The 17,685-nt window shown below is 48.0% G+C and overlaps 1 protein-coding gene across 2 annotated transcripts in view; it reads right to left on the reverse strand.

Moving 5' to 3' along the window:
* Positions 1-347: 347 nt before the first annotated feature.
* LOC110532152 (paired box protein Pax-7) overlaps positions 348-17,685 on the reverse strand; it is a 67,506-nt gene continuing 50,168 nt past the window's right edge. For both annotated transcript variants that reach the window (XM_021615802.3, XM_021615801.3), the window contains exons 9-10: positions 6,353-6,608; positions 348-3,484 (exon numbers count right to left, since the gene is read on the reverse strand). In XM_021615802.3, coding sequence (XP_021471477.1) covers positions 3,369-3,484; positions 6,353-6,608 — 372 coding nt within the window. In that variant the 3' untranslated portion in view covers positions 348-3,368. The remainder of the gene's footprint in view (positions 3,485-6,352; positions 6,609-17,685) is intronic.

A 17,685-nucleotide genomic window follows, 5' to 3' on the forward strand; every position in this document is an offset into this window, starting at 1 on the left:
TACTTTATAGATGTACTTGACATCAAAGCTTTCTGGAATGTAGTAGAAAGGGGATATTACGATCGGGTATTTTGTCCTATGAGCTAATGTGAATTTCTGAATGTAAAACGCCTGCATTAAATTGCTCTTCTATTCTGCCTATTACGATTTAAAGATTTGATTGTCATTGGGAAAATAACTGTATATTTGAGAAGCAGAGGTCAACACTATTTGATCACAGTAAACCAGAAGCAGATCCCGTATGAAATATACAGCAGTACTTATACAAATGTATGGTACTTAGGTACTGTATAAAGTACTAAATAAGTATAAAGGACAGTGAAATAAAAGAGTCGACCAAGCAGTGGTCTTGGTCCAGTTTTAGAGCTTTAATTGATAACAGTTACGCCAGTGTTACAGTCAACACACCAACAGGCTGAGGGTAGTAAATGCCAATACAAGTTTCCCACTACTCTAATACTTCATACAGTAGAATAAATTATGCCATGGTAATATACACACATGCTGAACAGAAATAGAATAAAGCAAGAGTAAAAAAAAAACTACAGGTAGGCGGGAGGCGGGGGCAACTGGTGTAGAGGGGGAGGTCAGGGACGTGTTTTTTTTTTCCTCTGTTTCTTTTCGTAGAAAATACACAAATTGGAAGGGTTGTGGGGAGCACTGATTGGCACAGCAGCCGTAAAGTCTGTGTGGGTTTCCTGAAAATACTGATTGGACTGGTTTGGATGAGAGGGTGTGATACTTCAAGGATTTTGGCAATGATCTACTTCCCAGGAGTCAGATGAACTCGTGGATACCCTTTTTATGTCTCTGTGTGCTGTTTGAAGGAAGTTGCTAAATTGCTCTAGGGCAATTGCTTTGTAGCGTTAGTGCAATGGCTGGAAGTCATGCTAGCAGATACCCATAGACTCCCAGTCATTGTGCTAACGCTAGTTAGCAATGGTTCACAAATACTACCTCTAACTTCCTTCATATTGGACACAGAAACATTAAAAAAAGGTGTCCACAATTTCATCTGACTCTGGGGAAGTAAACAAAGGGCCTCATTGCCAAAATCTCGAAGTATCCCTTTAAGGTCCTGGAAAGTCATTCAGGTATGTGTGTGTCCAAAATGAGCATATGAGGAGGCCATGTTACCCCACAGCAAGTTCAAGGGCCAGTGTCCGCGCCTCATGTTATGCCGCAGGAAGAGATAGGTAAGTGGGGGAACGTAAGATGTTGTCTGTGAGGGTTGACAGGAACAATCCATTGGTCCCAACAGGAGGGGAACGTCTGTTAAAATGGGGGAAGAATCAACTTCCAATAGGAATGTAAACGTGAATAATTACTTTTTTTCTCTCAGGTCTGAGTTCCAATTCAATATTCCTGCTCTGATACACTTTTTCATGTGAAAATGTCTCAGCTGTTCTCTTGATCAGTGGATATTGGTTAACATCCATATTTTCCAGTTACAGAAATTGGTGAATTGAGTGGTATGGTTCATGTTCATCAATCATTTTTAAGAGCAAAAGCTAAAATACAATCTGTATTTTTTTTTTTTAATTTTTTTTTTTACATCAATACAACATAGTAAAAGGAGCAAATGAAACAAACAAATATTCAGGAATGTAACACAAATATACATTGTAAGACTTCAAGAGATGCAGCATTCACTCAACCATCAATGTCTTCTCAACCATCTCAACTCATAATCATCATTGATATGTTTTAGTACAAAACATGTTTTCATATAAACAACCCATACACAATCAGATTTTTAATGAAATGTTCACTGTTTTTTTTAACTTAACCAGAATATGGTTGGTTCCAATGCGATCAGATTCTACAGTTTTCATATTTACGTTTTATTTTACATCTGTTATGTATTGGGGGGCTATTTCATATTATATCAGACTGATGTGAATACTATACCTTTTAAGAACTTAGAGTCATTTTCTGGGATGCAATAATGTGAGATACTGATAATAAAACAGTTTGTAGGGCACAAATATTCAATACAAATTGTCATATCTCGGAATGGTTTTCAAACAAAATAATGTAAAATAAAAAGTAGAATGAATTTCCATAGTTCAAGTACTTTGTGATTTTGGAATGCTGCACCACTCTTGTTTTAGAGAGAAATAATGCAAATATATTGGTCATAATTTTGTAAGACACACATACATTAAGTATGACACACTAAAACCGCCACTACCCATGAAAAGACCTCCAAACAACCTCGAAATGGTAATGGCAAGTAATGATTGACCTAGCGTTAGCTAAACACATGGATGTCCTTGAACATTGAACATTTTCTTCCCCTCAAAACAATCCTCTGGTCCCTGTAGCCAATCAATGCCTGGGGGAGGCTGGGTGAAGCGGACCTCTGGAATTAGGAGTTTCCCATTGGCCGTTCATTCCCAGATGATTCTGAGGAGCTCAACGTCCCACAGAGTAGCCTTTAAGTTCCTTTAGAAATGTCGGGCACGAGATTAGAGTGGGAAGGTCAAAATCCATGACATGAGAGGCTTCAGTAGCAAGCTGCTATCAGACCTTCTCAACTTTCTCCCTCTCTTTCTCCCCCCTCCCTTCTTTCTCTGTAAGCCCCTCCTCCCTCTCTTTCTCTCGCTCTTTCTCCCCCCTCCCTTCTTTCTCTGTAAGCCCCTCCTCCCTCTCTTTCTCTCTCTCTCTTTCACCCCCCTTCCTTCTTTCTCTGTAAGCTCCTCTAAATCATCTGTTCAAATAATACCAGCAAACGCCAATGAAATCTTTGACAAAATGGAAAGTAAACAACATTGTAACAATAATTATAATTTTGAACAGCAATAGGAACAGCCACAGTTATAATGACAAATAGAATTATAACACCAGTAGCTAAGTACCGTAACAAATGACCTGGTCCAAAAACTTGGGAATGAAAGATAAGCTACACTTGTTCGGCCTGCATGTGCTAACTCTTGGTAGCGTAGGTCGGGCAGGCCATTTCAATATGGGGCCCAAGACAGTAGGAGCTCATTCCCCTCTAGCTCTCCATAGCCCTGTAAGGGTCTCTTGGTTGAGGATGAGAGGAGGAATTGTGAAATGGTTGAACAGTGGAAAGAGACTGCAGCTACAGCTCCCTGCTCCTCCTCCTGGAATGGCTGCTTCAATTTCAGTCCATTTCTCTCTTCGAGACTACAAGTGCTTTGATCTTCTGTCTTGTCTCTCTCCCACAAACACACACAAAAACAGAAACACGTCTGCACACACACACACACACACACACACACACTTCTGGCTCTCCCGTTGGTGATGGAGGTGGCGATGAGAGAGATAGGGGTGAGGGAGAGGCGCCGGTAGCAGGTCAAGGGGCTAGTGTGGGGGAGATGGGGGACTGTAGTGCGACTAATCTAGTAGGCCTGTCCCGTCTCCACCTGGAGTAGTCCCAGGACGGCTGAGTGGTCTCCCAGCTTCATCCTCCGCTGGCTGGACAGGCTCACGTTCTTCGCCAGGTAGTCCACAGCAGCTGCAGATGGAAGCACAGGACAAATACACACGTACTTAGCCTACTGTGAAAAGACACCATCATAATGAATGAATACAATCAAATCAAGCAATCAATAATGTTTGATTTTATAGAGATTTTTACAAATACATTTGGCACATGTGCCGTATTTAGCAGTAACCTGGGGCTTCCTTTGGTTCCCCGCCTGCAAATGGTTTCTCTATAGTCACTACCCATTCGTGTGTACGTGCGTGTGTATGCGTGTTACAGACACAAACATTTGTGTGTGTGTGCATGTGTGTGTCCCATTCAAAACACACATCCTGTTCAACACGGCCACGGTGTGACTAACTAACTAACCCGGCCCCCAGGGTTCGGCCAGTCATCCAACCAGGCAGGGCTGTGACTGGACGGATCTCTGATCTCCTGAATTGACTGACCGAATACTAGAATAGAACTTTATCAGGAACACGTGTATACTCTCACCTGCGGGCAGACACTGGGTCATGGGGTCAAACCCCAACTACCTACATTCCCCCATGACAACCCAGGGGCTGGGTATTGATCTAGCTCACACCTCACACTGTTTCAATTTCCCCACACAAGCTAAAAAGACATTAGGAGAGGCTGATTGGTTGGGGCAGAGGTGTAGCCAATGGGCCGCAGGGCTGGGCGTCAGGGGGGACAAGCAGAGGACAGGAGAACTAGGAAGGAACAAGGGGGCAAGACTAAGGAAGCCCTCCATTTAACCCTCCATCCTAGTGATGGGCCACGTAAGGGAACAACGTTATGGAACGTGCAGGTAGAAATAGATTGTGTGTAGCTCTGTCTGTCTGTCTTTGCTGTGTGCACGTCTGCATTGATGTCTGCGTCTCTATCTGTCTGTCTCCTATGTGCGTGCCTCAATTGGCTCTTTTGAGATTGTGTCCAATTCAAATGACTGATATTAGGAGAAAATGTGTCATCGCCGAACAAAGGAGCCAACCGGAGGCCAGCTTATACAGCCTTAGACATGGCACAGACAGGCTGCTGAAGGTGGATATTAGCATGCTGGCATTAGGGCTTATTGGCCCGTCTTCCCTTCTTTTTTATAAACATGTCTAGTCTGTCGCTCTTTCTGATGCTCCTCCCCGCTGCAGGTGATTTGAACCCCTTCTTTTGTCAAAAGAGGAGGAAGTGGAGAGGGTGTGACAGGAGAGGGGCACAGTCTGTGTGTGTGTCTGTGTGTGTCTGTGTGCGCTTGTGTGCGTCTTACTGTAGACCGTGCCAGACTGCTGTCGGGGGTGTTGACGGGGCTGACGGTAAGTAGAGAAAGGAAGCTGTCAGGAGTAGAGGTGTAACGGTAGGAGAGGCACACCTGTGGGCGGGGAGGACGTCTGCCGACCTGCCCGTCACCCTGACAGCTGGGGAGGGAATGTGTGTGCGTGTGTGTGTGTGTGTGGTGTGTGCGTTTGTGTATCTGTATGTGTATGTGTGTGGGGCGGGGGTTGTCAGATCTTCAACCAAAACCTAATACCTAATATTAGATAAAAGGAACCCGAGTTTACAAACAACACTAAAATGGTATACGTATTTTATTTAATTAACAAAGTTATGCAATTCCCCTGTGTGAAAAAGTAATTATGCCTGGCAAAAACCAAGCACCGCATTCCACAGTAAGAACCTCATACCAACAGTCAAGCATAGTGGTGGTAGTGTGATGGTTTGGGGATGCTTTGCTGCCTCAGGACCTGGACGACTTGCCTTAATAGAAGGAACCATGAATCCTGCTCTGTATCAGAGAATTCTACAGGAGAATGTCAGGCCATCCGTCTGTGAGCTGAAGCTGAAGCGCAGCTGGGTCATGCAGCAAGACAATGATCCAAAACACACAATCAAGTCTACAGCGACATGAGAGACTGATCAACAACTACAGGAAGCGTTTGGTTGTAGTCATTGCAGCTAAAGGTGGCACAACTAGTTATTGAGTGTAAAGGGGGCAATTACTTTTTCACATAAGGAAAATGGATGTTGCATAACTTTGAGGACTGGCCACCCCTCATAGCCTGGTTCCTCTCTAGGTTTCTTCCTAGGTTTTGGCCTTTCTAGGGAGTTTTTCCTAGCCACCGTGCTTCTACACCTGCATTGCTTGCTGTTTGGGGTTTTAGGCTGCGTTTCTGTACAGCACTTTGATACATCAGCTGATGTAAGAAGGGCTATATAAATACATTTGATTTGATTTGTTAATTAAATAAATGTTTGTGTTATTTGTAAGCTCTGGTTCCCTTTATCTGATAACAAAAATAGAGAATATCAGAAAGGGGGTAAATGCTTGTTCACCCTCGAAGGGAAGCTCTTTTCTCCTGTCACCCAGGCTACACATCTTAAATAAAAGCTAATCAAACACACACACACACTCCAAACCTCTTCCATTAGATGGGTGTGTACCCACGGAGGCGTACACAAACGCACACACACATGTATTGCATTACTCATCTCATATGTATATACTGTATTTTATACCATCTATTGCATCTTTCCTATGCCGCTCGGTCATCGCTCAACCATATATTTATATGTATATATTCTTATTCCATCCCTTTACTTAGATTTGTGTGTATTGGGTAGTTGTTGTGGAATTTTTTTGATTACTTGTTAGATATTACTGCACTGTCAGAACTAGAAGCACAAGCATTTCGCCACACTCGCAATAACATCTGCTAGCCATGTGCATGTGACCAATATAATTTGATTTGATTTGATACACACCTAGCCATTTTAAATGGCACAAGACTATAGCTGTCAGGCACTTCATGTCTTGCGCTACAACAGAAGAGGTGACGGTGTCTCTCAAACGACACGTATCCTAAAGCCCCTGCATGTCGTTACCCCTAGTAACCCACGACTCACTCTGTCCGTATTGGCTGTACTGGTAGCCGGCCGTAACAGGGTCCACACTGTAGCTGCTGGTGCTGTAGGTGGGAGGGCAGTAGGACTGGGAGGAGGCCATGCTGTCCACCGTCTTGATGGACTGATCTGAGGAGCGCTGGCTGCAGCTGGCCGAGATGGAGTTGGACGACTCCAGGCTGCCGTGGAGGGGCGAGATGGAGAAGTCATGCTGGGACTGTGAGGGCACACCGCTGGGGTTACTCAGGATGCTCATCACCTGTGGGGATGGAGGGAAGGGGGAGGGGGGAGGGGGGAGAGGAGAAGCTCAGTCAGTGTGCTGTGGATCAATGGTACAGTATATATAGGCAAAGGGTTCAACTATTGCATAACAAACTTGACAAAATATAGAGAGTTGCTCAGTCTATAATATTGGGAGTTATTAAGTGGATGACTGAACTAACGTTGGGGCAAGCAGTGTTCCTTTTGACACTAGCAAGTGGAGGGTGGGCAGAGAAAGAGATGTAGAGATGAAGATAAAGATGGGGGGGTGTTCTTGGCAGAGGCAGACACCTCTCGTCCCGGGGCCTGCTCCACAACAAGCGCTTGGGGAGCCCTCCTAATCTGTAGTAGCCCCTGCAGCTCTCCCAGAGCAGCTCTGTCTCCCAGAGCTCATGAATGATTCACACTGTTTAAATAAGATCCTAAGGAGTCTCCATTAGACGCCTCTGGAGACTTCAGCAGACAGACACAGCAGCTATGTCTTCCTTCAGCTTTGATCGGCACAGATAACACACTGTAGGTGATGACATGCCAAACTTCCAGTGCTGCCTGGTTTGGTGTCATGAAAAGACATTCTGAAACGGCACCCTATAAAAGTAGTATAGTATATAAGGAACATGGTGATCATCACAATGAAAGTAAGAATGCAAGGGTCAGCGGGCTGAGAGAAACGACCTGTTTATTGGGGATCGGGATTATGAAACACTCTGGTGTAATAAGAATGTACAGTTCAGTAGAACCAAACAAGTGTACTGGAGATCAGAATATTTGTTTTCAATGTGCCAAACATGATGAGGGGTAGAACACACACACACACACACACACACACACACACACACACACACACACACACACACACACACACACACACACACACACACACACATAACAACCCAGCTGTTTGAACTAAACTTGACATTAGAGTATGTCGACAAGCTAAGATGGGAATGGGGAGAAGTGCATGGATAAATGGAGGGAAAGGCACACAATACAAAATAAACACACACACACACTCTGAGCCTCCTCTAGCTACAACATCAGGTTCCTGTTGAGTCTCTGCTACGCTCTAGTGCCCTTTGGCTCCTTTACACTCCTGCTGCTAAACCAATTAGCCAGTAATAGAGCGGGCCACACAATCAAGCCCACATGCAGCCTCAGCCCAACCCAGAACCTGTCTGTTTTAAATAAGGGCCACAGGAGGTCCCTGAAGGAGGGTGAGTTCACCAGCTACTGTACCAAGACCAGGACAGATGTATCAGCCCTTCAAAGTGCACACACAGACACTCACACTTTCATGCATTTACGTGTGCACAAACAAGTGCATATGGTGTAGGGGAGAGGGGTACATAACATAAGAGACATAAGAGACAATGGTACACACCGTAGGTGTAGGGAACAAGGTTGCACTACATGTAGGGTGTAAGGGGACAAGGGTACACTACATACCCAGCTAGCACATTTGATTCATTGGATGTTGTGGGAACGTATATTTTTGGTTTTCCATTAGAAAGGGAAATGGAAAGGGGGATACCTAGCCAGTTGTACAACTGAATGCATTCAACTGAAATGTGTCTCCCGCATTTAACCCAACCCCTCTGAATCAGAGAGGTGCGGGGGGCTGCCACAATCGACTTCCACGTCTTCGGTGCCCGGGGAACAGTGGGTTAACTGCCTTGCTCAGGTGCAGAACGACAGATTTTTACCATGTCATTGGTTCTGGGAACGAAGCCATGTGTTTCCTGACCGGTAAAACAGAACGTTTTCTAAACGTTCTGAGAAAAAGAAGTGAACATTTCACCTATTCTGGGAACATACATTTTTAGATTGCAGGGAGGTTCTGAGAATGTTTTACTATGGTTCCCTGAAAGTTTTCCTGTTCTGAGAAGGGAAATTCTAGGTTATTTGAAGGTAATTAAATATCGCTCTGAAAACAATAACACTTTTAATAACACTGCTAGCTTAGCTTGGGTTAACTTTTTTTTTTACCCCTTTTTCTCCCCAATTTCGTGGTATTCAATTGTTGTAGTAGCTACTATCTTGTCTCATCGCTACAACTCCCGTACGGGCTCGGGAGAGATGAAGGTTGAAAGTCATGCGTCCTCCGATACACAACCCAACCAGCCGCACTGCTTCTTAACACAGCGCACATCCAACCCGGAAGCCAGCCGCACCAATGTGTCGGAGGATACACCATGCACCTGGCAACCTTGGTTAACACACACTGCGCCCGGCCCGCCACAGGAGTCGCTGGTGCGCGATGAGACAAGGACATCCCTACCGAACAAGCCCTCCCTAACCCGGACGACGCTAGGCCAATTGTGCGTCGCCCCACGGACCTCCCGGTCGCGGCCGGTTACGACAGAGCCTGGGCGCGAACCCAGGGACTATGATGGCACAGCTGGCGCTGCAGTACAGCGCCCTTAACCACTGCGCCACCCGTGAGGCTGGGTTAACTTTTTTGAACTCCAAGCACAGATAGGACAAGGAAATGTATTTTCTTAGGCATTAATCATGCAAGATAGAGGACGGAATGCATGTTTTTAAATTACATTCTTAGAACGTTCTATGAACGTTACTAATGTGTTCTTGTAGTTTTTATGGAACGTTTTCTTAATGTTCTGAGAACATGACTTCAAAGAGAACCATGAGGAAACCTGTAAACAAATGTTATGCTGAAGTACTAAAATTCCAATAGAAGCGCTCTCCCAATCTCTAAGAAGCACATGGTTCTCAATACATTATGTGCTGAGTAGGGTGTAGGGAACTGAGTAGGGTGTAGGGAACTGAGTAGGGTGTAGGGAACTGAGTAGGGGACAGGGGACTCTGCGAGGGGGTCTAGGATAGGCAAGCGGCTGGAGGGCAGAGACAGGGACTTAACAGGCGCTTCATTGCGGTTCCATTCTCCTCCACTCTTCTCTTATCTGTCCCTTAAATTAAACGCAATGCTATCAGCTCCATGCTAAATCTAGTGGTTCCAATTAGAATTCACGCCACATTCCACGCACACTTCCTCAACAGTCAGGTCACCCTCCTTTTAAAAAAGGGGTAATTCTTTTAATGGTGTTATAGTGTATTTATAGGCCGATATACATGTTTTATCTCGTAGTTTTTAGTCTTTCTGGAGAGAGGAAAAAGTCATTAATGATGGCAAAGTATGAAATTCTCCATTTTACATTATATTCGTTTTTCAAGATGGACACATCGTAACGAAACGTTAAGAACTATTTTAGTAAAGTACCTGTAATCCTCAATCCTCATTCTTCTGCCCGACCCAGGCCGTTATTTTCTCCTTCATTTGACAGAATTTCCCCCAGCGCCCGGTGAGGGCATTAGTGTGTGTCTGAGGAGCGTTTAAGGGGCTTGAGTCTCCCCAGGAAGGCGATTTAGAGCCCTACGTGGGGTAGAGGCGACCCGGGAGGTGTCAAAGCCTCCGTGTGGGGGACAAGGGGGATGAGGTAAGGGGGCCTGACACCTCTATTCAGGGCAGCGGGTAAGCGTTCTGTCACCATGGTGAGCCCATTGTGGCGCTGAAAGCCCAAATTATTCAAATCTTCATATTTAGCATAACCTTATTGACGTCAATTAAATCTCGTAGGGGAATATTTGGAGAGTGCAGCAAGAGCTATAACCGAAGCCTTTATGTGAGACTCATGGAGAGATGTTGTGAGATATTGTCGGCTCGGTCTCTCCAGCCTCTTCCAGCACTGCAGTCAACGGAAGGCTGTCTCTGGGATGTGAGTGACTGGCTCTCTCTACAGTTGTGGAAGCCACACAGTGTAGCGACACGATCTGCTGTGACCCTAGCCACACTGCCTGTGTTCATTCCATGCGTGTGTGTATGTGTGTGTGTGTGTGTGTGTGTGTGTGTGTGTGTGTGTGTGTGTGTGTGTGTGTGTGTGTGTGTGTGTGTGTGTGTGTGTGTGTGTGTGTGTGTGTGTGGAGACAGAGATGGTTGGTGGAGGGGAGTGTAGGCACAGTGAGGTCCAGACCTCGGCCATGGGTTGCCGTTGTAATCTATTATTTCCTGCACTTCCACTACCACCGTCACTAAGTAAAAATCTATATTCTTTCCACATGTTTGAGTGTAACCTCTTAGTATCTGATAGGACTGCTGGGAGGAAGCAGGGAACGTTTGCCAATCAACCCAGGCTGACAAACAATATCCCCAGGCTCTCTACTCTCCAACTCAAAGACCACGATCAGGCCAGAGAGAGGGAGAAGGGGAGAGAGAGATAGAAGGGGAGAGAGAAAGGAAGGGAGGGGGGAGAGGGGGACAAAGCTTCTCTGAAGTGGTGCAAAAATACCCCCTGGTCGAAAAACACACTTAACTTTCCCTCTTCTCTTAACAATGTGCTCCTCTCCGTGGCTCTCCAACCCTCTCAACCCTCCTCACCCTTCTCACTTCTATTTCCCTCCCCCTTACTTACCCCTTCATCCTCCTCCTCCTCCCCCCCCCTCGCTCACCCTCTCTCATTTTGGGAAACATCCCCTTTACTAGCTCAGTTTTCATTTGTCTGCTGTCTGTGCCAGTTCTGGAAGGGGAGATAATGTAAGCCAGGACCTAGTTTAAAGGACACTGCCTCAGGGCATTCCCTGCCTCCCACTCTCTGTCTGTCTGTCTCTCACACACACACACACACACACACACACCAGATAGATTACTTTATAAATAATAATAAAACAAGTAATTAATTCTCTCAACTTCTGAGCCCCCTAGCCTCCGGCCGTGTAAACGGAGAAGTGTAAATTGATACAATGTGCATCCTTTCAGATAAATAAATAGCACGTTTGCAACACAAAAAAGCCGCCTTTCATGCAATCCTAATTTCCTGAACTGTTAAATTATATTTTTTGTCTCTGTGTGACTGTTCGACGAGAGCTCGCTGTTTGTTGGGTTTCCGGCACCGAAACAGACAGACCCGGTTGCGGCAGTTTTTTTCTCAGCTGGAGCGAAGTGGAAATGCTACGGAGGCGGAGACAGAACCAATTTAATGGCCTTCTCTTTCTAATAGCCCCCCAAAATAGAGTGGTAGTCTCACACGACTGGAACTGATACATACTATTTGCATTGTAATGAGATGTCCTATTTCATCTGGAATGAACACGATGCTGGTTTCAGTATGATGCGCTGTCAAGCCGTGTCCTCATAACTTATACGACGGAATGTCTAAATACTGCATGTACACATTTCAAGGTTGATTGATAATAATTCAACAATTAGTATCTCTTTCTACTCTGCCTGCAATCCTCTGGCATTTGAACGTGTTCATTACCTGTACTGCAATATCGTGAATATTTATCTTTGTCATTGTGAATAAAGTTCCCCTCTTCAAAACAATACGACAGACTACATTACCCAGAGTAAGGCTTCATAGCAGGAGTCCACCTACAGAGAGACACTGTAAACTGGCAAGGTACGAAACGCTGTCTTAATAAACCACACGTGGGAGTATAGATCACACTGTGCACTAAAGACCACGACATCCCCACACAACCAAAAACCACTCCACCTGGCCCATATCTCTTCCTCCCTCTTTCCCTCTCTTTCCCTCCCTCTCTTTCCCTCCCTCCTCCCCTCTCCCTCTCCCTCTCACAGCACAGGTCTGATGATGGAAAGGAGTGGTGAGTGGTGTAGGAGGAAAGAGGGGCGAGAAAGATAGAGAGAGAAAGGGATGGATGGAGGAGGGATGAGTAACAAAGGCCCCTGTAGGACTGCTGTGTAGGCCTGCGGGCCTGCCTGCCTGCCGAGCTGATAGGACCTTCTGTCTGTCTGTAGCCAACCTCAGTGCCATCAGCCCACTCCATGCTCCAAATACACACCAGCATGCACACACACACACACACACACACACACACACACACACACACACACACACACACACATTCTGGAGGAGACTGGATAAGCCTCTCCTCTCACCCTGACTCAAACACCCCCGAATGGTGCCTTCATGCCCCTCAGTGGTCGGCAGGTAGAGGGTTCGGGCGCAGAGTGGGAAGGATTGAGCCTTCCAAATGTCACCAGGTTATCTGAAAGCCACAGAATGTCTCCCACTCGACATTAGATCTTCAACCCTGATGCCAGCTTATGGGGGTTAGCTAGAGTCTTTTGCCAGGCTTTTCAATGTAGGTTGATATTATGTTAGTTGTAGGTGGAACAAAGACGGACAACTCCAAATGTCACCAGGTTCAAGTCTACAGAATGACATCTCCCACTCACCACCAGATCTCCAACCGTGATACCAGCTTATGATGGTTTGAGTTCTTTGTCGAAGGCTTCTCAGTGTAGGTTGTAGCCTTTTACAATGTTGATATGTTGGTTGTAGGTTGAACAAAGGTTGAGCCCTCCAAATGTCACCAGGTTATCTGTATGGCCACAGAATGACTCCCATTGCCAACCCTCATACTGAGTTACTTGTTGAAGGCTTTTCAATGTAGGTTGATATCTCATTAACGTAGCATAAATGTAGAGTATGTCGCCTATATGGAAATGAAGTCAGCGACCGGTGCAACTATATGAAGCAGAGATGAAAACAGCTAATTAAGAAGCATGACAGTATTGAATTGTGAATATCTGATGCAATCATCAGTAATTACAAGATCAGCTTATGCCATTCTACGGCAAGCAGATGGGTTCATTGTCAAAGGCAATAATCCTGAAATCCCAACTCCCCCATCATTGAAAAAAAGAAGATTTCAATGTCATGAAGCCTGAGTTGTACGCAAACAAATCAACCCCAAATGAAAAACAAATGTATTCGTCGAGCAATGCTGCTATTGAAAAATAGATCATTTTGGCATATCTGATGTAATCGCATGCCAATTCAAGAGACAGATAATAGTGACCTCAGATTACATTGCTGTATTCAATTGTAATGTAAATGAAGTAGCTACTATTTGCTATTTAGGAGAATCAGCCACGGCCACCAGGTGAAAGTCTGTTCGCGCACTGAAAAAATATAACATTTTCAGCACCGTACAGTTGGAAATTCTATTAAAATATTGAAATGTAAAATCTGCAAAGAAGAGGTCCGTGGCATGAAAGATAGAAAATAATAAAATGGGTGTCTCCAAAAACTGCACAACTCTAATATATACTGCAACCCAGTTACAAGTTAACACCCCTATTCTAATACTGTAGCCCAGTCCCCCATCAAGGTGGGTAGTCTGGGTCTAGTCACTAAGTGTCTATTTCAAAGTAAAAGCCAATGTATAAATACAATTAGCAGGTTTTGTCACCGTGGAGACAGAGCTGGGTAATTAGCATCTCTGAGCAGCCAACAGGACGGGACCTCTCTCCCTCTATCTCTCACTCTTTATCTCCCTCTCTAACTCACTCTCCCTCTCTCTGTCTATCTCTCTCCATTTCTTTATGTCCTCTCTATCCTGCCTCTCTCACAATTTCCCCCTTCTTGTGCTCTCTCTAGTTCTTTCTCTCTCTCCATCCATCTCTCTATCCATCGCTCTGTCAGACCCAAGGGTGGTGGCAGGGTGGCAGGGAGCAGATGACAGTGCTGATTGGGGCACCCGGTCGCATGTCAGTGCCTTAATTGGCCACAGCACATTAATTGAAAGTGAAAAGCGGCGTCGGCCAAAAATACAACAAACGATGGGAAGAATTTTGAAGGGTAGGAGCTAGAGCTGGAGCTGAGACTGGGGCTGAGGCTGGGACTGAGGCTGGGGCTGGGGCTGAGGTTGGGGCTGAGGCTGGGGCTGAGGATGAGGCTGAGGCTGGGCTGAGGCTGGGGCTGGGGCTGAGGATGAGGCTGAGGCTGGGACTGAGGCTGGGGCTGAGGCTGAGGCTGAGGCTGGGGCTGAGGATGGGGCTGGGACTGAGGATGGGGCTGGGGCTGAGGATGAGGCTGAGGCTGAGGATGAGGCTGAGGCTGGGGCTGGGACTGAGGCTGGGGCTGAGGATGAGGCTGAGGCTGGGGCTGGGGCTGAGGCTGAGGCTGGGGCTGGGGCTGAGGCTGGGGATGGGGCTGAGGCTGGATCTGGACCTGAGGCTGGGGCTGGGGCTGAGGCTGAGGATGAGGCTGAGGCTGGGGCTGGGGCTGAGGCTGGGGATGGGACTGAGGCTGGATCTGGACCTGAGGCTGGGGCTGAGGATGGGGCTGGGACTGAGGATGGGGCTGGGGCTGAGGATGAGGCTGAGACTGGGGCTGGGACTGAGGCTGGGGCTGAGGATGAGGCTGAGGCTGGGGCTGGGGCTGAGGCTGGGGATGGAGCTGAGGCTGGATCTGGACCTGGGGCTGGGGCTGAGGCTGGGACTGAGGCTGGGACTGAGGCTGGAGCTGGGGCTGAGGCTGGAGCTGGGGCTGAGGCTGGAGCTGAGGCTGAGGCTGGAGCTGAGGCTGAGGCTGGGGCTGAGGTTGGGGCTGAGGCTGGAGCTTAGGCTGGGTCTGGGGCTACGGTTGGGGCTGAGGCTGGAGCTTAGGCTGGGGCTGAGGCTGGAGCTGAGGCAGGGGCTGAGGTTGGGGCTGAGGCTGGGGCTGGGTCTGAGAGTGGAGCTGATGCTTGAGCTGAGGCTGAGGCTGAGGCTGGAGCTGAGGCTGGGGCTGAGGTTGGGGCTAAGGCTGGAGCTGAGGCTCGGGCTGAGCTGGGGCTGAGGCTGGAGCTGAGGCTGGGGCTGAGGTTGGGGCTGAGGCTGAGGCTGAGGCTGGGACTGGGGCTGAGGGTAGAGCTGAGGCTGGAGCTGAGGATGAGGCTGGGACTGAGGCTGGGGCTGGGGCTGAGGTTGGGGCTGGGGTTGGGGCTGAGGCTGGGGCTGAGGATGAGGCTGAGGCTGGGCTGAGGCTGGGGCTGGGGCTGAGGATGAGGCTGAGGCTGGGGCTGAGGATGGAGCTGGGGCTGAGGATGAGGCTGAGGCTGAGGCTGAGGCTGGGGCTGGGGCTGGGACTGAGGCTGGGGCTGAGGATGAGGCTGAGGCTGAGGCTGGGGATGGGACTGAGGCTGGATCTGGACCTGAGGATGGGGCTGAGGATGGGGCTGGGACTGAGGATGGGGCTGGGGCTGAGGATGAGGCTGAGGCTGGGGCTGGGACTGAGGCTGGGGCTGAGGATGAGGCTGGGGCTGGGGCTGAGGCTGGGGATGGGGCTGAGGCTGGATCTGGACCTGAGGCTGGGGCTGGGGCTGGGACTGAGGCTGGGACTGAGGCTGGGACTGAGGCTGGGGCTGGTCCTGAGGCTGAGGCTGGGGCTGAGGCTGGAGCTGGGGCTGAGGCTGGAGCTGAGGCTGAGGCTGGAGCTGAGGCTGAGCCTGGGGCTTAGGTTGGAACTGAGGCTGGAGCTTAGGCTGGGGCTGGGGCTAAGGTTGGGGCTGAGGCTGGCGCTTAGGCTGGGGCTGAGGCTGGAGATGAGACTGGGGCTGAGGTTGGGGCTGAGGCTGGGGATGGGTCTGAGGGTGGAGCTGAGGCTTGAGCTGAGGCTGAGGCTGAGGCTGGAGCTGAGGCTGGGGCTGAGGTTGGGGCTAAGGCTGGAGCTGAGGCTGGGGCTGAGCTGGGGCTGAGGCTGGAGCTGAGGCTAGGGCTGAGGCTAGGGCTGGGGCTGAGGCTGAGGCTGGGGCTGGGGCTGAGGGTAGAGCTGAGGCTGGAGCTGAGGCTGAGGCTTGGGCTGAGACTGGGGCTGGGAAAGGGAGGAGGAGATAGCGATAGAGGGAGAAATGGAGGGAGGAAGGGTGCTCCGTTGGAAGTCATTAATTGATTCAAATTAGGCGTTTGATTGACAGTGACAGGAACTGGGCAGGGACAAGCCAGGCGCAGATGACAGCGATTAACGTGTAACCAAACAAGCTGTCATTTTACCACAACACGTTTAGCTATGGGAAACACTGGCCATATGGCTCCTTTAACCCTCAGTGATCTGCAACACACTTCCTACCACACACTGTGACATGGGCCGTGGCCGGAATCAGTCTTGCCTACAACGTACTAAAACTACATACTGTGGACTAATTACTACATACTATTTAGTATGTACTCTTTAATAAAAATGTATGCAGTAAGCAACAAATATTAACATTCTAGGCTCACTCATACCGAGAATGCCCATATGTTTTTATTATGTAAATGAGCTACCACTAAAACCACATCAGTGTGATACTGTAGCGTCGTCAATATTCATCCTTTGCTTTGGTTTGCCATGTTTTTATTTTATTTTGAACGTGGATATTTCTCGCCTGCACTGCTAACTGCTCTGTATGTGTGTGCCTTGGCTTAGTAGAGTGAAGCCGTGGTACAGGAGAAACCCGTCAGCGCTTCCTAACCACTCCAAAGTGTTACAAGGCCCCTCACTAACCAAAGGTTAATGCTTTCTATGGGGCTCACATCGCAGAGGAGGCGTAGCAGCAATCCGCTCTCCCTCTCCGGGTAATATGACAGCGATGGAACCGGGATAGATTCAGGAACGCCAGGAACAAGGTAAGCTTTCCTCCATTGCACCCCTCTCCACTTCTCCTTCCCCCTTTTGCTCCCTCCCCCGCCTCTCGCCTCTCCACTCCGCCGCCTCCACCAAATTAAACGGCAGCCTTTAATGATTTCGCCAGAGTGTGTTTTTTTTTCTCCGACCAGCCCGCGAGAGCCGGTGCTGCTACCGGATGGTGGGAAGAGGGAACTTACTGAGGCGAGGGAGGAAGCGAGAGAGGGGGACGGAGGGGGGAGTTTTGTTTGCTAAAAACAGCGGGGAGTTGGCCCAGTGAAGAATGTCAGGTCAAATTGTTCTTGACAGTGCTAATATTGGAACCTCATAGCCCATAATTACATGCAAATAAATTGTGAAATGGCTCTCAGCTGGAGACCGAGTGGGAGAGGGCTGCTGTTAGCACAAGCCAGCTGGTGACCGCAGTGCAGAGAGAGAGCGAGACAGAGAGAGAATCAATTTCAAATAATTGAAAAAATAGGTTACTTTCCTGTCTGAAGTTTTGTATACGTTTCTTCAAAGAGGAGCAACGGAAAGGCTGTTCATCAATGGTGAAAAGTCAGCCTACGGTACAGTGACATTGGACCAACACCAACATGGTCTGATTGACCGGAGTGACAGTCGCACCTTTTGCTATGCTAAGGTTTATCAATAACTTACTAG

The sequence above is a fragment of the Oncorhynchus mykiss genome, chromosome 9, assembly GCF_057628025.1.
Source record: "Oncorhynchus mykiss isolate SJ-2025 chromosome 9, ASM5762802v1, whole genome shotgun sequence".
NCBI lineage: Eukaryota > Metazoa > Chordata > Actinopteri > Salmoniformes > Salmonidae > Oncorhynchus > Oncorhynchus mykiss.